This window comes from Lactuca sativa, chromosome 6 (assembly GCF_002870075.4).
Source record: "Lactuca sativa cultivar Salinas chromosome 6, Lsat_Salinas_v11, whole genome shotgun sequence".
NCBI lineage: Eukaryota > Viridiplantae > Streptophyta > Magnoliopsida > Asterales > Asteraceae > Lactuca > Lactuca sativa.
In genome coordinates, this window is record NC_056628.2 from 72,443,162 (window position 1) to 72,467,966 (window position 24,805).

The window sequence follows — 24,805 nt, forward strand, 5'->3', positions numbered from 1 at the left end:
TAACTTAAATAATTTTTAAGTTCCTGAAAAGCATCTTCGTGCTCTTTAGTCTACTCAAATATTTTGTTCCTCTTCAAGATATCATAGAAATGCTTGCACCTTTCTGAGGATCTTTAGATGAACCTTTTAAGTGTTGCTACTCTTGCTGTTAGTCTCTAAATATTCTTCGTCGTGGATGGGGATCTTAACTCGATGATGACTTTTATTTTCTCCGAACTTGCTTATATTCATCTTTTAGTCACCATGTACCCAAGGAACTTGCATGACCTCATTCCAAAGTGGCACTTAAAATGGTTTATCTTCATGTTATATTCGTCTAGTATGTTGAAGGCTTCTTAAAAATCCTTGAGGTGATCCTCAATTTTCTTTGATTTTACCACCATGTCATCGATGTAGACTTCCATGGTGTCATCCAATTTATCCTTGAACACCCCGTTGACTGACCTTTGGTACGTTTCACCTGCATTTTTAAGACCAAAGGGCATAATAACATAACAATATATACTTGTTGGGGGTAATGAATGCGGTATCCTCTTGGTTAGATGGCTCCATTTGGATTTGTTGGAACCCCGCTAATGCATCCACAAACGTTAGCAAGTCATGGCCAGCCGTAGCATCTATCAAGGAGTCTATGTGTGGTAGGGGAAAGGATCCTTATGGCAAGCCTTATTTAGATCCATATCACCACTACAAAAAGGGCTTTCGTCACTCGACGTCGGAAACGAACAGTCACCCATACGATATTTTAAGCAGCTGAATGTCTCCATCATGTGACTATTCAAAACTGTATTGCCACACCTTCTAATAAGTAAGTAGCTGGAATGAACTGAAAGATTTTGGCAGAACATTCATCCACTTATTAATTGGGAGACGTGACTATAGAAGATTGAGTTCAACGCATTAGTTACTCTATACGTCAAAAAGTGACAGATATACTAGAGTAAAAAAAAGTGACCAAATGTCATTAATCGTCACATAAAGTAAATGTTTATGTCATTAACTCATAAATTGAAGTTTGTCTCACATGATTTCAGTATAGCAAAAAATCGGTACATAAATTTTTGTGTATAACAATTTTTTTAGTCAAGAAAATAGCTAAATGCTTATTAAGTAATTACTTACTAACAATGAAAACCTCAAAACTCTATTTCGTAGACAAATTTGACCTCAAAAATTTATATTTATTAAAAATTACTACTTGTAATCCTTTTTGTTTAACAGAGTAGAAAATATGACATTTATTAAAAACAATATACATATATAAATTAAATATACATATTTTTTATTGAAAAACAATATGGTAGTATTTTTAATAAAACATATAAATCGGCATTAGGTGCTACCAATTTGGTTTCTACATTTTTCCTGAAATTACTTAATGCAGGACCCTAATTAGTCTTACCTTGATCCAGCAATAGTAAACTGAACCAATCAAAACGTTTCCTGCTGGTCACACAGATCGCAATCGGACGGCCAGCACTCCATTATACCTTATTCGATCCAACAGCCACAAAACAAATACCCCTCCCACCTTTCTTACAAAATCCCTAATCAACATCTCTATCACAAACGAAAATCAAATTCATTTGCAGAGAAAAAAAAATGTCAGGAAGAGGAAAGGGAGGCAAGGGATTGGGAAAGGGAGGAGCCAAGCGACATCGTAAGGTTCTCCGGGACAACATCCAAGGCATCACCAAGCCGGCGATCCGCCGTCTGGCCAGACGGGGAGGTGTTAAGCGTATCAGTGGGTTAATCTACGAGGAAACCCGTGGAGTTTTGAAGATCTTTCTTGAAAACGTCATCCGCGACGCCGTCACGTACACCGAACATGCTCGCCGGAAAACTGTTACTGCCATGGATGTGGTATATGCTTTGAAGCGCCAAGGCCGTACTCTATACGGATTTGGTGGTTAATAGAATTTAGGGTTTGTAGGGTTCTTGTTTGACACAGGATTTTAATCTGAAATGATTCTACTTGTAATTGAAGTTCTTAATACAATATCAGATAGTTGTCAATTTATGGTTTAAAATTTATCTTTCTCGAATGATTTATCTGAATCCAGTACATGGAATTTAGTTTTGTTCTTGAATTTGAATACCTTTTTAAGGCAAGTGCATCAGGAAAAGAGTGGAATCTTTCTATCATAGTATTCAAGATTGATTTCAAATTAAGCAGTTCTTAAGGTTCTAAAGGCAATAGGACTGATATTTGTTTCATTGATTTAGATATTGAATTGTTGAGAGGTCTATATAGCGTTCATTGATTTAGATCGATCCTGGTATTTTCCATTGATGTAATCATTGCATATAACGTATTCACTGAATAAATTTAAATGGAAAAGGGGTAAAATAAGTTCAGAAGGATTCGATTTTGTAATGATAATGAGATAAATGACATGTTGAATGGTAAATCATTCAAAAAAGGATAATTGAGTTGATAGGGTAAGATATTTTTTGAAATGTATATTTTTAGTCATTATTTTTTATTTTATTTTATTATTATTATTTTTTTTTAAATAAACCTTTATATTTTATTTTTTGTAACAATGCAATCCTTGTAACTAGGGATGTTCTTCGGGTCGGAACCGAACCGAACCCGAATAAACCGAAAACCGAATAAGGGTAATTGTATGAACTGAAAACCGAACCAAATAAGCAATACGAGTTCGGTTTGGTTCGGGTATTATTCGGTTCGGTTCGGTTCCGACCCGAATAACCCAAATAACATGTACAAGATGATTAAGGAACCGAATAACACAAATAACATTTACAATGTGATTATAAATATTGTATTTTGTATGACTTTGTACCTTATGATAAACACGAATAACACAAATTAACTATTCTTGATATATAAAATGTAAAATTCAACCACCACAATCTTAAGATATAGTTATTAAGCAACATATTAAACACTAAACATTAAACATCCAAAACACCTAAAAAAACTATCTATAAGTATATAAGTTAAACATTAAACATTATGTGAGTATTTTGGGTAACGATTGATATAACATAAGACCGAATAGGCAATCGTGCAGATGGAAAAAAAAATGTGACCTTTCATATTCGGTTCGGTCCATTTGGACCGAATAACCCGAAAACCGAATAAGCCTTATTTAATTACTCGAAAACCGAATCGAATTGTTTATTCGGGTCTAATTCGGTTTGGTTCGGTTCGGTTTTCGGTTCGGTTCGGGTTTTCGGGCCAAATTCTCATCCCTACTTGTGACCGGCTATACCCGGTATACCGGTCATATACAAATTTTCTTTTAAGGAAAAATGACTTGATGGGGTAAGATACTTTTTGAATTGTACACATTTAGTAATATATATATATATATATATATATATATATATATATATATATATATATATATATATATATATATATATATATTTGTAAATAAACCCTTATACTTTATTATTATGTACACATTAGGTCATTTTCATCGGATTCTACAGGTTTTGCTGATGTGGAAGCACAAGTAGCACTAAATAGCAATTAATTAGCTTAGTCACCATAGGTGGGTGATCCTCCAGCAACAAGAAAAGGGCGGCGACCCTTCTCTTTCTCGTCTCTCTTCCTTCCGGTCGAACAACAACAACCAAACACCCTTTACCTGTTGTGTTTCTCCGATCTGTCTCTCTTTGCCGCCATCTTTGAGATATGTTGTCAGAAAAAGAAGAAAGAATCGACGAGGGGGCTACCAGAGCAGCTCCTCGCCGCCAACTACTGTCTCTACTTCCTCCTGCCTCACCCTTCGACCTTGTTGTTTTTGCCAACATTCCTCATTGCTACCAGTGATGTGTAGGAACACACAAAGGAGTCGCCGAAGATCGGGGTTCTCCCTCTTTTTCATGATGAATAAAAGTTGGAAAAATCTCGTTGTGGATATGTGGATGCCACCTGGGTATTTCATTTTAACAAAATAAAAGAAAGGGAAAATGATTTGATAGGGTAAGATACTTTTTGAAATGTACACATTTAGTTCTTATTCTCTTTTTTTGTAAAGTAATCCCTTCCACGTCAGCAAAACCTGTAAAATCCGGTGAAAAGGACCTAATGTGTACATATTAATAAAGTATAAGGGTTTATTTTACAAAAAAAAAGAATAAGGACTAAATGTATACATTTCAAAAAATATCTTACTCTATCAAGTCATTATCCCTTCAATTTGTGTCACCAAATATGCAAAAGGCTACATAAACATCATGAGTGTTTTCGGCTGCGTTTATGAGCGCTTGAAAGCTTCTAGCTTTTGACGACACACTTCAAATTGAGAAGCTGCTTCATGTAACGTTTAATAAACGCTACAAGTTATAAACTACCCGCTACGAACTAGTTTTGCCGGATACGTCCTATATTCATGTGAAAATTAAATATATTAATGTCATTCAAAATACATTTTTTCAAGATTATTTTAATATATTTGACAACACTTTTTCATTATATTAATGTGACAATTAGATAGATTATTCAAAATACATTTTTTTCAAGATTATTAATATATTTGACCACTCTTTTTCATTATATTCATGTGACCAATTAGATGGATTAATGTCATTCAAAATACATTTTTTCAAGATTATTAATATATTTGACCACTCTTTTTCATTATATTCATGTGACAATTAGATGGACTAATGTCATTCAAAGTATATTTTTTCAAGATTATTAATATATTTGACCACTCTTTTTTCATTATATTCATGTGACAATTAGATGGACTAATGTCATTCAAAAAATATTTTTTCAAGATTATTAATATATTTAACCACTCTTTTTAAATCTTGAGGCCACTTATTCTTAGTTGTAAATGACGAAATCTCCAAAAAAAACCAATGGTTGTGTCACAAAATATACAAAAGGCTATACACACATTCAGTGGCGGACCTATGTGGAGAATTGGGGGTCCCGGGACACTGCTCAATTTCCGGTTCGTAGTGTAAATTTTTTTTTTAAATTTTTTCTATTAGGTGCACCCGTTTGAAGTATGAGGGACACCCCTACTAAAATAGCCTGGGTCCGCCACTGCACACATTATATTCATGTGATAATTAGATGGACTAATGTCATTCAGAATACATTTTTTTTCAAGATTATTAATAAATGGGATAATGACTTAAAAAATTAATATATTTTTGGATTTATACACATTTGGTCATTGAGTTTTTTTTGTCCACATTTACCTTTTAACTTGTTAAACTGTACATATTTAGTCCTTATGACCGGTTCCTCCAGGTTAGCCCTGAAAAATGACTTAATACGGTAATATATTTTTTATTTTGTATACATTTGGTCCTTAATATTTTTGTACACATTTAGTCGTTAATATATATATATATATATATATATATATATATATATATATATATATATATATATATATATATATATATATATATATGTTTGTTTCAAAATAAGTCCTTTTTATTTTTGTACCCATTCAGTATTTAAGAATGAATTATTTAGGCTGTTGATGTTTATGTCCGTTGTGATCTCGACTGCTTGGTTGCGTAGGTTTTGTGGTTTGGCTTAGGTCTTGTATTCTGAACGTTGTAACTTTATACGATATCAAAATTTAACGATCTTTATATCCATGTGTTTGTTTTTTGAGTCTATTATAACTTTCGTTAAGATTACTCTCGTTAAAATGTAATATATATTTACTTACAATTTTATATATATAAAAAAACATCCATACATGCATTCATAAAACACGTATGGATATAAAGATAGTAAGTAAAAATATATGATTTTTAACAGAGTAATCTAAACGAATGTTGTAGTAGACTAAAATACAAACGCATGGATATAAATATCGTTAAAATCTGAGAGCGTATGAAGAAGTTATGATGTTCAGAATACATGACCAAAGCAACCAAGTAGTCGATATTGTGATAGACATAAGCATCAAAAGCCCCAAACACCTCATTAATAATTGTCTCACGTAAGATGTCATGAGAAAACCTAAAAAAATAATTTATAAGTACTGAATGAGTACAAAAACAAAAATGACTTATTTTGCAAAATAAAAATAAAATATTAAGGACTAAATGTGTACAAAGTGATAAATATATTACCCTATTAAGTCATTTTTACCGGATAACCTGGAGTAGCCGGTCATAAGGACTGAATGTGTATAGTTTAACAAGTTGAAAGGGTAAATGTGGACGAAATAAAAACTTAGTGACCAAAGATGTACAAATCGAAAAATATATTACCCCATTAAGTCATTATCCCTTAATACATCTGACCACTCTTTTTAACACCTTAGGCCACTCATTGTTTAACTATAAATGACGAAATCCCTCCAAAAACCAATGGTTGTGTCACCAAATATACATAAGGCTACACAAACATCATATTCATGTGACAATTAGATGGACTAACTTCACTCAAAATACACTTTTTTCATGACTTTTGAAACCATTTGGTCTCTCATTTTATGCCTTTCGCCACTCTTTTTAAATGGACACGACCACTAACTTGCTAACGTGATCGTATGTACTTTATGTCACTCGACTTTCGGTCACACATGTAGTGAAAACGAATGCGTGACTTGTCACACCCCCAAACCAGAACGGCGGAAACGTTCGGGGGCGGAGGACGTCATGTTCAGTAATCAGTATCATAACAACGCATAATAGTAAAACAAGAAACAACAACATCCATTGCATTAATAATATAGTTAATACAAGTGTGTTATGAATGTATTTGTAAGACACCAAAAACAGAAATATCAAAATAAAAGACGAGTCTTGAATGTGCTCCGTCTTCTCAAAACCTGGTCCAATGTACCTGTCTACTGGTGACCTGAGAATACAAGTTATTTTGAAAGAGAGTAGATCAACAGTTAAGCTGGTGAGTTCATAAGTATTTTAGCGTCAATGTTTGCATAAGTTTGATGATAATGTTTGTAAGTGTTTGATGTAAATGTTTGTAAGTGTTTTGATGTAAATGTTTGTATACCTCCTAGAAAATCCTTTATTTTCTACTTATAATGAAATGTAGCCTTCTACCAAGACCCGACTGTTTTGTATGTCTGTCCTTCTGTAAAAACGAGTGTTTTCCCAAGTATATGACTATCATTACCAGAAAATAATTTACATTACCTTTTATGTGAGAAGATCAATATATGAATGTAATGAGAAGAGAAGATCTAGCCAAGAGGAAGCAAGAGAGGGGTGGATTCTTGAAGAGCTAAGGTCCAGGACATCACATCTGAGGTACCATTCGAATCCTTCTTTGTTATTGTGATGTTCATATAGATTTAGGGTTTTTGAACCCATTTGTGGCTAGATCTAGCATCATTATGGTCCCTTGGCGAGTTATGGCTCTGAATCTAGACCCATAGAGGTCCAGAGCACCTCCTTGCCCAAGCTTTATGTGCATCCATGGAGGTTTTAGATTGGGATCTATGTATTTGAGGCTAAACCTCCATTAATGAGCTATATGATGCTTATTCAGCACCAAGACTCGGACTTTACGTGGTTAATAAGCTTAAGGGGACTGGATCTATGAGTTACTAGAGTGGATCTGACCTTAGAAGGTCGTTTGAGGTTGTGCATGGGGTGCACTCGCCGAGTCCAATCCCAGACTCGACGAGTTGGTGCGGGTTGTAAAGAGACTTCGGACCAGGGACTGTGTAACCGAGTCGGGTGAGTGACTCGGTGAGTTGGAAGAGATTCAGAGGGAATCGGGTTCCTGTAGGGACTCGGCGAGTCCATGCCAGACTCGGCGAGTCGGGTTGACCGTTGACCGTTGACTGGTTTGACTTAGTGGTATTAGTCAGTCAGAGTCAAGTAGTATTAAGTAAAGATACACCTGTGTTGTAGGAGGACGATAGCTCGGGAGATCGAGCACTAGTGGTTGAGAGCTTTACGAGTTACCGAGACACGCGAGGTGAGTCTTCTCACTATACGTTACCTTGAGTGGTATTATGAGTTGACCAGAGGGTCTTATGTGTTATGTATGAGATTATGTGCTATTTATGAGATTGTATGCTATGTGTTATTGTATGCTGTATGACTATATAGACCGGACCGGAGGGTCCAACGATTCAGATCGGGCCAGAGGGCCCAATGAGCTATGACTGGACCAAAGGGTCCGACGAGCTGCGGGACTGGAAGGTCCCGCTGAGACATCTTGACCAGAGGGTCGGGTTAGCCTCGAGTGGCATATTTGTAGTATGTGGTATTTTGGGGAACTCACTAAGCATTTATGCTTACAGTTGTTATGTTTGATGTCTCAGGTACCAGCGAGGACCGTGGGAAGGCGACGGCTCTACACGTACACACACACACTGATGGAGATTTTTATATCAGAGATCTTGGGATTTGTTTTTGAAAACAGAATTGATTATGGATTTTGATTTGTGATGTGATACATTATGTGATTTTGGAAATGAAAAATTATTTTGAAAATTTACGGTGTTACAAGTTGGTATCAGAGCCTTGGTTTGAGGGATTCGGATGCACCTTCGGGCGTATTTGAACTCAAACCGAGGATTTGAGGAATTTTCAAATAAAACTAAAATTTTCTAAAAAGAAAAAGAGGTTTTTGGAAACGAGCAGAGTGGAAGGTGTGTACGGTCAGCCAGCGCCCGAACGGTGAATCCCCAAAATACCTTTACATTATATGTTATGAGTTATGAGATATTATGTGGTGCATGTTAGAGAGGCTAGGTATTCCTATTAGGACTAGAGTGGGCCTGATTTGTGATGCCTTAGCTTAAGAGATCGCTGCTGCTAGGAGACGCTTTGAGAGAGTGAGTAGGTAGCAGTGAGGAGCTCAGGGGAGGGCTATTGAGAGTAGCCAGTGCATAGCGAGAGTAGAGTGTTTACGATTTGGGATCCTAGGAGGAGGACTTGGGTTGTATATCGATTCGGTGTGGACGATAGTATTGGGCCCGTACTATCGAAGACACCGGATTGGTGCGCAGTCCAAGTAAGAATCCTTGGGAGTACCAGGAGAGAGGATGTTTGAGTTATCAAGTGTGAGTATGCTCGAGAGTATTCCTGATATTTATTATGTTGTATTTCAGAGGTTGATCATGGTTGGGACACGCCATAACCCCGAGAGCAGTGGGGTGAGGGATGAGGAGATCCGTCGGATCATCCATGAGGAGGTGGCCGCTGCCATCAGAGCCGAGATTCCAGAGATGTTTGGGTCTATTAAGACCACACTGATCAAGACATTTGACGAGTGTTACGCTGCTTTGATTGATGCTGCTGTTGCTGCAGCCACCGCAGCTGTTGCGGCTGCGAGACCCCAGGGTGGTGATTCGTTGCTGTACCGAGAGTTCAGCAACACGAAACCACCGGAGTTCGATGGTACACAGGATCCGATCGCCGCTATGAGGTGGATCTCAGACATAGAGGGGTGTTTCTATACGTGCTCATGTCCGGAGCACTTGAGGGTGCGATTCGCACTCAACCAGCTTCGCTTGGGGGCGAAGGACTGGTGGAAATTTGTGACCGCGAGCTATTCTACAGCTGAGCCGACTGCAGTGACCTGGGAGAGGTTTACTGCGATGTTTCATGACGAGTATGTTCCCCAGGTGGAGAGGGAGCGTTTAGCTTAGGAGTTTCTGACCCTCAAGCAGGGGACCGAGTCGGTGACAGTGATTACGAGGATGTTTCATGAGCGGGCGCTGTTTTGCCCGGAGTTAGTGTCCACTGAGCAGGCTCGCATGAGCCGTTATCTGAGCATCTTGAGGAGGGACATCCGTGAGTTCGTAGCGAACTCGACTTATCGGACATTTGCCGAGCTCCATGCAAATGCCAGGAAGAGGGAGATCGAGCTTAAGACACAGGTGAGGGAGGAGACTGAGTTGCAGAAGGGTGATCGGCGACCAGCACAGTCGCAGCCGGCCGCCAAGCGGGCAAAGCCCGCTGATTCGAGGACAGGCAGTTCGAGGGGCCGCACTTGTGGGAAGTGCGGCAAGAGCCATGAAGGGCCGTGCAAGACTAGGGTATGCTACAAATGCGGGAAGGAAGGACATTTTGCGAGGGACTGTCCAGAAGGGTTCTTAGTTTGCTTCCATTGCAACCAGACCGGCCATCGGAAGGCCGAGTGCCCCCAGCTTCAGAGATCAGCGCAGGGATCTGCACCTGTGGTTCGAGCTACCGAGACCTGGCCAGTGAAGGCCGAAGCACCGAAGGCTAGGGGGAGAGCCTTCCAGCTGACTGCGGAGGAGGTCCGCGCAGCACTTGACGTCGTGGCGGGTATGTAATATTTATCTATTTTATGTTGAGTTTATGCTATTGTAATTGCTATATGTTGTGCGTAGGTACTTTTCTTGTGAGTTCTGTACCTGCATTGGTTTTATTCGACTCGGGTGCGAGTCGGTCTTTCATATCTTTAGCTTTTAGTCGGCGCATTAGTATTCCGAGAGAGGCGTTGAGTCGACCTCTGCGGGTTTCCATAGCAGATGAGCGTGAGGTATGTGCTACCGAGGTGATACGTGGATGCGTGCTGGAGATCTTCGGGGTGGAGTTCCCGATTGATTTGATTCCGATTGCTATGGGGGATGTATGTGTCATAGTAGGCATGGATTGGTTGAGCCGTTTCGGGGCTATCATAGATTGCAAGCGTCAGTTGGTGACGATCCGAGATCCTAGTGGGGGAGTGCTGACAGTTTATGGTGAGGGGACTCGTGGTGGTTCGGTATTCTGTTCGGCTGCCAGAGCGAGGCGGAGTTTGCAGCAGGGCTGCAAGGGATTCATGGCCTATGTGACGGATGTACGAGAGGCCGTTGGGAGGCCAAGTTCAGTGGATGTTGTGCCGATAGTGCGTGAGTTCCGGGACGTGTTCCCCGAGGAGTTGCCGGGCATACCTCCCGAGAGGCAAGTGGAGTTTCGTATCGATTTGATTTCCGGGGTTGCGCCTATCACTAAGGCGCCATATCGGCTGGCACCGCCAGAGATGCAGGAGTTATCCTCACAGCTGGAAGAGCTGTTGGGGAAAGGGTTCATCCGTCCCGGTAGCTCTCCCTGGGGAGCGCCGATCCTTTTCAAGAAAAAGGATGGTTCACACTGGATGTGCATTGATTACCGGGAGTTGAACAAGTTGACGGTCAAGAACCGTTATCCGTTGCCGAGGATCGATGATCTATTCGATCAGTTGCAGGGGGCGTCTTGGTTCTCCAAGATTGACTTGAGATCGGGATACCACCAGATGAGAGTTCGGGATGAGGATATCCAGAAGACGGCGTTTAGGACTCGTTACGGGCATTACGAGTTCGTGGTGATGCCATTCGGGCTCACCAATGCACCAGTGGCATTCATGGATCTCATGAACAGGGTGTGTAGGCCGATGTTGGATCGTTCAGTCATTGTATTCATTGATGATATCCTGGTGTATTCGAGGACCAGAGAGCAGCATGAGGAGCATTTGAGGGAGCTCCTCGGGGTTCTGAGGTCGGAGAGGCTATTCGCCAAATTCTCCAAGTGCGATTTTTGGTTACGGGAGGTCCAGTTCTTAGGGCATCTCGTTAACCAGAATAGGATATTGGTTGACCCGGCCAAGGTCGAGGCCGTGATGAGTTGGGAAGTGCCGAGGTCACTTGCGGAGATCCGGAGTTTCTTGGGGCTGGCAGGCTACTATCGGAGATTTATCAGGGACTTCTCCAAAATTGCTGTGCCACTTACCAAGTTAACCCGGAACGGTGTTACTTTCTTATGGGGTCCGGAGCAGCAGACCTCATTTGAGACTCTTCGCCAGAGATTGTGCGAAGCTCCCGTGCTTGCATTGCCGGAAGGGATGGAGGATTTTGTGGTGTACTGTGATGCATCGATATCGGGGTTGGGAGCGGTGTTGATGCAGAGAGGGCATGTGATCGCGTATGCATCGAGGCAGTTAAAGCCTCATGAGACGAGATATCCCACCCACGATCTGGAGTTAGGGGCTATGGTGTTCGCCCTCAAGATCTGGCGTCACTATCTGTATGGGGTTCGGTGTACGATATACATGGACCACAAGAGTTTGAAGTACCTGATGGATCAGCCAAATCTGAATATGCGGCAGAGGAGATGGTTGGATGTGGTAAAGGATTATGATTGCGAGATCCTGTACCACCCGGGCAAGGCTAATGTGGTAGCCGACGCCCTGAGTCGTAGGGCAGAGAGTGCCCCATTGCGAGACATCTGTTTGAGGTTGACGGTGACGACTCCGATTTTGGACACCATCCGAGGGGCTCAGGCTGAGGCTGCGAGATCAGAAAATCGAAAGAGGGAGCGGGTGGTTGGTCAGGTATCGGAATTCGTTACCGATGGTCGGGGACTTATGACGTTTCAGGGTCGGATTTGGGTACCGTTTGTGGGCGGGACGCGTACCATTTTGATGGAGGAGGCACATCGATCGAAGTTCTCGATCCATCCTAGGGCTACCAAGATGTATTTGGACCTAAAGAAGGAGTATTGGTGGCCCTGTATGAAGAGGGATGTTGCTTGGTTCGTCAAGAGGTGCCTAACTTTTCGCCAAGTTAAGGCCGAGCACCAGCGTCCGCATGGTAAGCTGCAACCGTTGGAGATTCCCAAGTGGAAGTGGGAACAGATTACCATGGATTTTATCACCAAATTGCCAAGGACTGCGAGAGGAGTTGATGCGATTTGGGTGATCGTGGATAGATTGACGAAGAGCGCTCATTTTCTAGCCATCAGCGAGAGTTCTTCTGCGGAGAAATTGGCAGAATTATATGTGAGAGAGGTGGTATCGCGGCATGGAGTTCCGATGTCGATTGTCTCAGACTGGGATGTGCGTTTTACTTCCAGGTTTTGGAAGAAGTTTCATGAGGATTTGGGTACGAGATTGCATTTCAGTACCGCATACCACCCGCAGACGGACAGACAGAGCAAGCGAACAATTCAAACGCTTGAGGATATGCTCCGAGCATGTGTTCTGGATTTTGGAGGGAGCTGGGACACCTACCTACCTTTAGCAGAGTTTTCGTATAACAACAACCATCATTCGAGCATTGGTATGCCACCCTTTGAGCTGTTGTATGGGCGGAGGTGTCGCACCCCCATCTGCTGGGGAGAGGTGGGGCAGCGGGTGATGGGTAGCACAGAGATTGTACTCTAGACGACCGAGCAGATTTAGCAGGTCAGGCAGAGGTTGTTGACCGCGCAGAGTCGCCAGAAGAGTTATGTGGACAGGCGTCGGTCCGAGCTCGAGTTTCAGGTCGGTGATCTTGTGCTCCTAAAGGTCTCTCCTTGGAAAGGAGTGATACGATTCAGGAAGAGGGGCAAGTTGGGACCCCGGTACATTGGACCCTTCAGGGTAATTGCTAGGGTAGGCAGGGTAGCCTACCGGTTGGACCTACCTGCTGAGTTGGGGCAGATCCATGATACCTTTCATGTCTCGTAGTTGAGGAAATGTTTTGCCGACGAGTCGGCAGTGGTGCCGTTGGAGGATATTCAGGTGGATGCGAGCCTGAACTATGCAGAGAGATCAGTTGCGATTGTGGATCGAAAGATCAAGGTTCTGAGGAACAAGGAAGTGCCTCTGGTACAGGTTCAGTGGCAGCATCGGAAGGGATCCGAGTTGACCTGGGAACCGGAGCGGGAGATGCGGGAGCAGCATCCAGAGTTATTTCAGGAATGAGACTTCGAGGGCGAAGTCAGATTCTAGTGGGGGAGAATTGTAACATCCGGGATTTCAGGTATATTAATTAATCTTTTTTATTTTGAGTTTTGAGAAGGGACTCGACGAGTTGGTGCGTAGACTCGCCGAGTTAAGACGCGGGTTCTCATCCAGATTGATGCTCGAACTCGGCGAGTCTGCGACGTTTAATGAAACCCTAATTTCTCAGGTTTGCGGCCTATTTAAAGGGCCTTATGGCCGTCATTTGCGCTCATTAGTCCCCAGAGTGAAACCCTAGAACAATTGAGTGATTCAAGTGAGGGAAGAAGCCATTGTTGATTCTTGGAGCTATTGTCTAGCAAGGGAAGAGAAGATCTAGCCAAGAGGAAGCAAGAGAGGGGTGGATTCTTGAAGAGCTAAGGTCCAGGACATCACATCTAAGGTACCATTCAAATCCTTCTTTGTTATTGTGATGTTCATATAGATTTAGGGTTTTTGAACCCATTTGTGGCTAGATCTAGCATCATTATGGTCCCTTGGCGAGTTATGGCTATGAATCTAGACCCATAGAGGTTCAGAGCACCTCCTTGCCCAAGCTTTATGTGCATCCATGGAGGTTTTAGATTGGGATCTATGTATTTGAGGCTAAACCTCCATTAATGAGCTATATGATGCTTATTGAGCACCAAGACTCGGACTTTACGTGGTTAATAAGCTTAAGGGGACTGGATCTATGAGTTACTAGAGTGGATCTGACCTTAGAAGGTCGTTTGAGGTTGTGCATGGGGTGCACTCACCGAGTCCGATCCCAGACTCGACGAGTTGGTGCGGGTTGTAAAGAGACTTCGGACCAGGGACTGTGTAACCGAGTCGGGTGAGTGACTCGGTGAGTTGGAAGAGATTCAGAGGGAATCGGGTTCCTGTAGGGACTCGGCGAGTCCACGCCAGACTCGGCGAGTCGGGTTGACCGTTGACCGTTGACTAGTGTTGACTGGTTTGACTTAGTGGTATTAGTCAGTCAGAGTCAAGTAGTATTAAGTAATGATACACCTGTGTTGTAGGAGGACGATAGCTCGGGAGATCGAGCACTAGTGGTTGAGAGCTTTACGAGTTACCGAGACACGCGAGGTGAGTCTTCTCATTATACGTTACCTTGAGTGGTATTATGAGTTGACCAGAGGGTCTTATGTGTTATGTCTGAGATTATGTGCTATTTATGAGATTGTATGCTATGTGTTATTGTATGCTGTATGACTATATAGACCGGACCGGAGGGTCCAACGATTCAGATCGGGCCAGAGGGCCCAATGAGCTATGACTGGACCAAAGGGTCCGACGAGCTGCGGGACTGGAAGGTCCCGCTGAGACATCTTGACCAGAGGGTCGGGTTAGCCTCGAGTGGCATATTTGTAGTATGTGGTATTTTGGGGAACTCACTAAGCATTTATGCTTACAGTTGTTATGTTTGATGTCTCAGGTACCAGCGAGGACCGTGGGAAGGCGACGACTTGACACGTACACACACACTGATGGAGATTTTTATATCAGAGATCTTGGGATTTGTTTTTGAAAACAAAATTGATTATGGCTTTTGATTTGTGATGTGATACATTATGTGATTTTGGAAATGAAAAATTATTTTGAAAATTTACGGTGTTACAAGTAATGTTGTAATAAGTGAATATTGAAGCACTAACTACCTTAAAACCAAATTTTTTAATTAAGGTTAAAATGTGATGATGTTATAACCATACTGATTGACGAGTGCTCAACACGACGACCTACTGGCGTCGAAACTGATGTGACATTTGTCACCCCTTGGTTTGCCTGCCGGACTGTAGCTAACAGTTGGGATGTGGGATTGTCAGTCCCGTATAGATTTATACACACAATACTCACTCTCCCTGGAGGAGACTCTCATTACAAAACGCGACATAACAAGTATATTGCTATGTCGTGAAGTAGTGGTTTCACATTAATGTTATCTTGTTCTGGTAAAAGGATGTATGTTCTTTTCTATTCTTGTTATTGTATGTTCCTTTCTGTTCTTGTTATTGTATGTTCCTTTCTATTCTTGTTATTGTATGTTTGAGCTGACTCATGTATGAACTGACTCAGGTAAGAACTAACTCCGGTAATAACTAACTCATGTAAGTACTGATTTATGTAAGTTTCATTATTCTAGAAATAGTAAGTAGTAATCCTCTAAACTATACCTATTATAGTTTACTAGTACTGTTGGTTGACTGTTACTGATGTATAGAGAAGACTTAATTACTTACTAAGCAACTAAGTTAAGTATAATCCTTAAAATGGGTTTAATATTCACTTATTTATTCAATAAGTATAACTATGATTTAACCGACATTCGGACTAGTGATCCTACCCCGAGCCCACAACCAAACAAGGAACATGAGTTAAGGTATCTAGCAATAGTCCTAAGTCTATTAAAGCATACTTATACGTAAATATATAGGCGAATATGATTTGATATAAAAGAAGTTTATAAAAGCTTTAAAAGTGTTTTCAACAAGTTTGAGTATAAGAAATCCTTTTAAATGTATTTTTCACATGTAAATGATTAACACAATATCATTATGTTATACTTGCATCCCCCCATAAATCATTTAAAAACATTTAAAAACATTTAAAAGTGTAGTTGTAGGGATATGAACTCACATGTAGGGAGTGATTCGAATGGAAGATCGATATAGGATGCTAAGTATGCCAATGAAGTCTCGAGGAAACGGATCCTATCAAGCATATAATGACACATATATGTATATAATTAGTGTATATAACAACTAATCATGAAAGGGAACAACCTTAGGTAGTAGGAAACACTTGCAATGAAGTGTTACAATCACATATGATTGATTTAATGGAGTTCACAGCCACACAAGAAGTGTTCACGACCATTGAACACATGATGTGTTCACGACCCAATATTGATCTTATGAAGGGTTTACGGCCAAGGAAGGAGGGTTCACGGTCCTAGCATGCATCTATGAAGGGTTCACGACCGTGAACTCTTGAAGATCTTGCATTTTGGTGCTTGTTTCATGTGTGGAAATCAAGTGTTTCTAGGTATGAACAAGTAAGGGATTAGATACTTACTTTATGGAAGCCTTTGGAGTGTTCACGGTTTGAAGAAAGTTGAGAGAGAATGGGGTGGGTTCACGGCTAGAGTTGAATGAGAGAAGAAAATGAGCCATTATATATATATATATATATATATATATATATATATATATATATATATATATATATATATATATATATATATATAGGATGTTGATGGCCAAGAATGAGTTCATGGCCGTGAACTCCTTTTTGATGATGTTTCCGGCTCGATTGAAACTCTAAGAACTCAAGCTAACACTTCCTAACATGCAATCGGTAAGTGTACTAGGCTTAGAAACTCTTAACTAGACCTTTAACAAGGAAAAAAGATAACAAAAACAAGTCTGACTTGGCGTTTTTTGTTTTGGATTCACCATCTTAACCTAACTAAAGGTCCAAGTCTTGGTTTGTATAGAATAGAGAATGTTTATAATCTCAAACTATTGGTTATTCTCATGTGGTTCTTAAAGCGATGACATGTAAATATCATCTAGTCTTAAAAAGTTTTCTTATAGACAATGATTAGAAGGGAGATACTTTTTTTTAGGAATAGTTCTCTTGGACAACACCTTCCTTCACAAGATTGGCTAACCGAGGGTAGGGATTATATATTTTGGGTCTCTTTACTTTGTATTTTCCTTTAATGTTGAGTTTTTCCTTCTATTACTTAATAGTTCCAAAGTTTGACGAGATCTGTCCTCATCAAGGGGATACTGAAGAGAATGTACAAGAATTTATGGGGCTTTCAACTGAAAAAATAATTTTTGGGGTGGTGGAATCTTGTCTTTCGGGAAATCTTAGTTCATGCATTGCACTCGAAGATCCAAAATCAACCATGTCCATAAGTATGTTGCAATGCATTCTTTATATATAACATTCCTATGTTAGCTGAAAAAGTTACCTTTCATTAGGTGCAAGGCATATTCATTTATGTGCTCTCCTATAAGGTCACACCTTAGATATGATGAGTTAAACACTTTATATGCTGACCACCAGCGTCAACGTCACGTCTAACGCCAACGTCAGCTCCATAATGATTAATGTCTGCCTGTAGTTATATAATCTTATGTAATCTTTGTATGTTCGGTAACTATATATATATATATATATATATATATATATATATATGTAGAATAGATATCATATCTAATATCTTTGTGATAAGGATCAATTCATTGTATAGATTAGATACAATCCCTTGATTGGAGGGATATACTTGTATAGATTAGTATATATTCAAAATTAGGGTGAAAGACTAATGTTAATGTCTTGGTGACCGTCTCTATAACAACCCATTTTCTTGGTGAAAGACAATTTGGTGAATTCTCTGTGTTCTTTTCTTTTTTGTTTGTTATTTGCTTAGTTATTTTGTTCTTGTTTATTATACTTAAATGTATTCGATCGATACAAACCTTCAATTGGAATCAAAGTGGTTTTTTGATACACTCAAGTTATCGTGTCGATCTCATGTAGTTCCATATCCTTTAGTCTCAACCAAATTCCTCCTTTCGATAAACACAACTTCACCATGTTAAAAACCAAGGCCATGGTGGTTCTTGAAACCATGGACTATACATTGTTGAGAAAGCTCCTCACATTCCTATGTGTCAACCTATGGTTTAGAATGCTCCCATTGGTCCTATGAAGTAAAAAGCAGAGACTAGTTATGAAGACGATGAAAAGAAACTGATTAGTCTTTATGTGAAAGCTAGAGCAGCGATATGAAACTCTTCCCTATCATGTATAGAATTGTGAATCAACTCAAGAAATGATTGATACGCTGACAGTTTCTTATGAAGGCACCATAGAAGTACATGCCACAACCATCAAGAACCTCAATTGGAGATATGAGCATTTCTTTTCTCAACAAAGTGAGTCTTTAACCTAAACCTTTAATAGGTTTAATTGATTAATTAATGATATGCGTATTCTGGGAATTATCAAGCACTCTTCTCAATTGGTTCTGAAGTTTCCAAACTCTCTTGGGAAAAGCTGGGAACATCATGTTGATGTTCTTAAAAATAGTGACAAAATCAATACCATGTATCTAAACTCGTTGTTTGGAAATTAACAAAATTACGAAGAGACCAAATCTCTTCATAAAGACATCATGAATGAATCAAGCAAGGGAAAGTATGTAGCTTTGTTTCCTCGAAATGAATCAATGAAGCACATCAGTGACTTAAATGACTCAAATCAGGCTGAAAAGAATGGTGAAGAAATAACCGATGAACTAGTTGCCAACGCTACACTTATTATCAAACGTTACGAAGAAAGCATATTAAATGGGGTTCGAAGAGATCAGTTTTAGGAGGCAGTTCAACAAGGAGATCCACTTCAGAGAAGAAAAACTCAGGTAACAATTTTTACTATGGAAGCCTTGACCATTTTTCCAGGGACTGCAAAGAGAAGAAAGAAGCTTAAAATTCAGAGAACTATGAAGTTTTATACGAGAAGCTGTTGGACCACATGAAGAAGAAGAACATCTCTTTTCCAAAAGATTTCATTGCAAAACAAGAGGATCATGAAGAATGGGTGGAAGAAGAGGAGACATCTGAAGATGAGGAGCTGATTGTTAAAGGTCTTATGGCTCTTAACAATGATTCTCCTAATGTTTATCTCAACATGTGTGATACTAATACCTCTCAAGCTATCCAAGGGTCAAGTTGGAATCTAGAATATACTTGGATCCTTGAGAATGGGTCCTCTAGACATATTACTACTTTGAAGTTCCTCTTAATAGATTTTGCGGTGAAAAACGGTCTGATGGTGATTTTTGGTGACAATAGTGAAAGAGCTGTTATAGGTGTTGGAACGTTTGAGTGTAGGGCGTTCAAGCTGAAGGATGTGTTATATGTTAAGGGGTTAAAAGAAAATTTTATCTCCATCAATCAACTTTGTGATGTTGGTTATAAGGTTTTCTTTGATTGTTACGAAGGAAAGGTTTTTGACTCTAAGAACAAAATTATTCTTATTCCTCTCAAGGACAACAACATTTATATGGTTTGATTTTACTCAATTAAAATCCAGCATTCTCTAGACTTCGAAAATCACGCAGATTCTCCTTCTTACCTTTACAAAGCTCTTCAGGGTCTATTCGATAGTGAAATTCAGTGTCGCGACGTCGATCTTGTGCAGGCTCTTCCACCCCCTGTTTTGTTGGATAAGGTGTCTAAGTCCATAACTTATTTGGTATATACTTGACCCGACCGACATGGTCCATTTGGGTTGCATCTCATCCAAACTATTTATGGATAATTTTATGAGAGTTATACACATATGTTTATTAATATATTATAAGTTATAATATATTAATATGAAGTTATGTTATTTAATTAGTATTAGTCTTAAATTAATTATGAATTAATTTAGAGATTAAAAGGAAGACTAATTAGATTATGGGCTATTGGTTTTATATGGTGTGGGCTAACACTCATTTGTTAATGGGCTAGGCTTTGATGGAAGTCCATGGATGATCCATGGAGCTTTTAACCCATGGATCCTTGGGAAGGAAAAGTCATGGGTTATTAGGGTTTCACCCTAACCATGTACACTATATAAGCATGCTTATGGAGCATGAAATGGCAACTAGTGAACTAGTGTGTGTGAGCTTGTGTGTGGCCGAAATATACAAGTGTGTATACTCTCTCAAAGTTTTCCAAGAGTTTGTGGTGTTTTGTGATTCCATTTGAGGCATTCACACTATTGGTGCTTGGCCCTCAAACTCCTCAAGAACCAAACTCATCAAAAAGGTATGTAATCTCTTCTAACTTTTATGTTGAAATGTTCCCCATGCCATGTTAGATAGGTTATAAACCTTGGGAAATCATTATTTTGCATGTATTTAGACAAACATAGATCCAAGGTTTATTAGGGTTGCATGCACACTTAGTAAGTGTTAGATTGCTCAAAACCCAACATGTTTCTGGTCAAGGAATCTAAGCTACCGTCGGTTCTGACACTGCTACTGGCGTCGGAGAGGATCCGAATCTACAGGACGTTGTTATCACTAGCGCTTCTTAGAAAGATCCTACACCTTCCGAGTCTCTGAGGAGTCTTTGACGTGTCAAGAGGCGCTTTGCTCTCTTGGAAGACTCTTCCGGTGGTCGAACTGAGGTGGCTACCACCGAGGCCCCCCTTCGTAAGAAATGTAATATGAGTTTCTTACTAGGGGGTACCAAGAGTTCCAACCGTGCCCCCGATGAAAGTCCTCCGAAACTGCTGGAGGGGGCCCAAATCAGGGCGACTGAACCGCCAAGTCATACAGAGGAAGAAAGCACCGACAAGACCAGCCCTGTTCCCACTGTTGGAGGAGCCAAGGCGAAGACTGGGTTTTCACCTTCCCAAGGTCTCGCATCAAATTCTTCTAGTAAAACCACAACTATCCCCCTTTTAGTAGGTTCTCATCTAGATGCCTACAAGCCAACTTGGAGGATAATTGTGACAACCCGAAATTTCCATTCTGTACAAACTATGTCACTTCAATAGGAGTTATAGCAGTCACAATTAATTTTCAGACTTTTTCGCGTCAGTTTGAGTAATTCAAGGTTTACACTTCAGGAAATATCAGGAGAGTGGGTGCACTAGGGTTTTGTGCAACACTGTTATTCCAACACTCTATTATATTAGATATCATTTCAGGAATAAAAATATTTTCTGCCAAAAATATCTCAGGACTATAAATAGAATTCTGAACCAAATTCATTCATTATTCGCATTTCCAACTAGAGAAAAGCCATTTTCTCTCTCACGGATCTTCGGGTTTTTATCCCAAATCGTGAGTACCTCTTTCTAGTAGTGTTAGAAATCTTTATATGTGTTAATAACATGATTTAGAAGGCTAAATCACTAGATTTAGGAGTTTACTCCCCAAGGTGTTCTTGGGCGGTAAACTCCCGAAACGAAGCCTAAACCGACCCTTGTGTTAAGCTACTGCCTTAGACTCATTTATAAATGTGTTAGGGACATGAAATCAAGCAAAAACCACCCAAGTTTGGGAGTTCACGGCCCAAGAGTTCCTTAGGCCGTAAACTCCAATTTCAAGCTCAAAATGGTGCTTTTAATACACCTAAAGCCCTAGACATTTACTAGGAATTGTTCCCACTTAATTGAAGGACAAAAACACATCAAAAATCACCTCTTGAAGTGAGTTTACGGCCCTGGTAATGCTCCTAGGCCGTAAACACCAAACAAGGGCACCAAAGTGTGCCTAGGGTCCTCATTAGCTTTAAACAAATGTCTAGAACCTATCCTTCAAATGCAATAGACTTGAAAACAACAAAAACACCATTCCAAGGGAGTTTACGGCCGTAAACTCCAAAGGAAATGGCCTTAGGGCCGTAAACTCCTCTAGGGAGTGTTTCTAGGCCTTAAACCGTTTCAAGAATTGAACCACCAAGTTGGAATAATTCTAGGAATCATTTGGAACTTCAAAACACACAATACACCCATGGTTGGGAGTTTACGGCCGTAAACTCAAGATTTTACAACCGTAAACTCCATGTGTGTTAGTATATGAGGAGTAAACTCATATATGGGGTCCTTTGGAACCCTAAACACAAGTGCCTTGTCCCACAATAGCTTAGATGCAATCCTTAGGGCTTAAAACACTTATATAAAGTGTTTATTATGTCTAGGATGTCTTAAAATTATCAATTAGTAATTAGAGACTAATTGAGTGCATATATGTGTGATTATATGTTCATTAGGATCGTAGTGTGTGTGCAAGTCCTCGCTTGACATCTAGCAATCCTATACCGTTCAGTTCATCCCAATCACCAACTACAGGTGAGTTCATACCCCTTAATCAATGTTTTAAATGATTTTAAACGTTTTAATGGGGGGGGGGGGGGGGGGGAATACAAGTAGAAAACAGTATGTTATTAAATCAATCTTATGTATTTTATAACTGTGTTTTCACTCAGTAGATTTCACATATTTCAAAAGGTGTCACATGAAATGGTTTTCTATCTTAAAATACCTTGATAACAAAAGTATTAGTTTTGAAATGTTTATTAAAATGACATCAAGTCATTCTTAATTATTGTTCAAAACTCCTAGATATTTTGCAAAACCATTATTTTACCTTCTTGAATCAAACTAGACTTATGCGCATATGTTCATTTATATGTTAGAGATTATAGTTTTCACCCTTCATTTAGTTTCCAATACTCTTGGGTAGCAAGAGTACATACACCTACGTAAACAACCAGTTACCTTCCAGTTAACTATCATAGGGATAGTCAGAAGATATCAAACATTATTACTACTATAAGGAATCATACAAGAGTCAGTTCATTCATGAGTCGATACGAATACCTTACATGATACATGAGTATACGTACTTAGGATTACATGATACATGAATATGTTTTCATATACTTACCTGTTACATGAACACACTTACATGAATACCATACAGGAGCACTGTTACTTAGGTGCATTATCCTGTATTTACTTACCTGGATACTTGTACTTAGAACTACGAGGATGATTTATTAGTATTTACTGTGTAAATTATCTTTCCTATCCCAGTTCAATGGGATAATTCGGCGGGACTTACCATTCCGAACCCCACTGATTAGCACCAGTGTTCGATGAACGTCTACAGATGTCTAAGGTTGTTACTTACTTAGTAGTCAGTGACGGGACTAACCATCCCTCTGTCCAACTGTTGCAACAGTGGATGAGATGTGAATCTTCGGAGGATCATTAGGTTAACGATCGATATTAGGAGATCGATGTTGGGACTAACCCTCCCTCCACCCTGCTGCCGCTATAGAGGATGAGGGGACACTCTTCGGATGTCCATAGGGTCTATCTTTCGCTTCGGCGATGTCGTGTTTGTCCTGGTAACCCAAGACAATAACACTTACATGATTATATTTTTCCTGTTTACTTTATTTTATGATACTTTCACATAAACGAGGAGTTAGACTAAGTACTCTAGTACTAGTCAATAGAAAGGAAAAGCTATCATATTACTTACAAAACATTCTGGTCTTGGTAGAAGACTACATAGTCATAACAAAACATTCGGGTCTTGGTAGAAGACTACATAGTCATAACAAAACATTCGGGTCTTGGTAGAAGACTACACTTCATACTTATAGAAAATAAGGGATTTTCTAGGGTTTTTCATACTTACATCAACATTTTCATTTAAAGGTTTACATGGCCTTCATAATAGATTTTCATAAGCAAGACAATGACACTTAATTACTTATGAATTCACCAGCTTTAAAGCTGATACTCTCTTTCAAAATAACTTGTATTCTCAGGTCAACAGTAGACAGGTACGATGGCCAGGTTTTGAGAAGACGGCCTTTTATTTTGATTGTATATTTTGGTGTCTTACTACAATGAAAGAACACATGTATTAAAACTCTACTTTTAATGCAATGGATGATGTTGTTGCTTGTTTATTATATTACACTGTTGTGATACTGTACATGACGTCCTCCACCCCTGAACATTTCCGTCGTTCGTGGTTTTGGGATGTGACAGATTGGTATCAGAGCATTTTTTATAGTGAATAAAGTATATCAACCCATAAAAGATATACTAACTATAAATACATCGGGATTAAAACACTCTGTCTAAGAGTTATACTTTTAAATAATAAAATATTTAACAAAGTATACGTGCCTGCATTCATACTAAAATCAGTGTCACAATGACAAGAACAAAAGTATTACGATTGTTGAATATCACAAGTAAGCCTGGGGATATATAGTCAATCTTGGGAATGGCATAGCCTGATCAACTATGCTGGTCCGAGGAGTGATTAGCATATGCCCAAGAATGGTTGTGATATGGCAACAAGTCTAAAAACTTACCAACACAACCATAAAGAAATACCATAGGGGTAGTTGGTCTTACTGTAATTATCTTAGTCAATTCGTCTATTAAGATATTTCTTATATCCCTTTTCTCGTGTAGATTAAAATGGCTGGGTTTCACCATGGCGACCCGTACTTCCCAAACCAAGGCAATGCTGATTGGCTAGAGGCAGAACCAGAAGATGATCACCCAATCCCTTTGGATGATCACTATGCTGAGGGTTTTTCCGATAGTTCTGACTCATAGCCC

General features: G+C 39.7%; 1 protein-coding gene across 1 annotated transcript; it reads left to right on the forward strand.

Annotated features, from left to right (window-relative positions):
• The first annotated feature begins 1,551 nt into the window (after positions 1 to 1,551).
• Positions 1,552 to 2,016, forward strand: LOC111890187 (histone H4). The gene has a single exon (XM_023886341.2). It carries the CDS (start codon positions 1,603 to 1,605, stop codon positions 1,912 to 1,914), a length of 312 nt encoding a protein of 103 aa, XP_023742109.1. The 5' UTR covers positions 1,552 to 1,602; the 3' UTR covers positions 1,915 to 2,016.
• The last annotated feature ends 22,789 nt before the right edge of the window (positions 2,017 to 24,805 follow it).

Coding starts and splice junctions, on each gene's coding strand:
- LOC111890187 (XM_023886341.2), top strand. CDS start 1,603: ATGTCAGGAAGAGGAAAGGGAGGCAAGGGATTGGGAAAGGGAGGAGCC.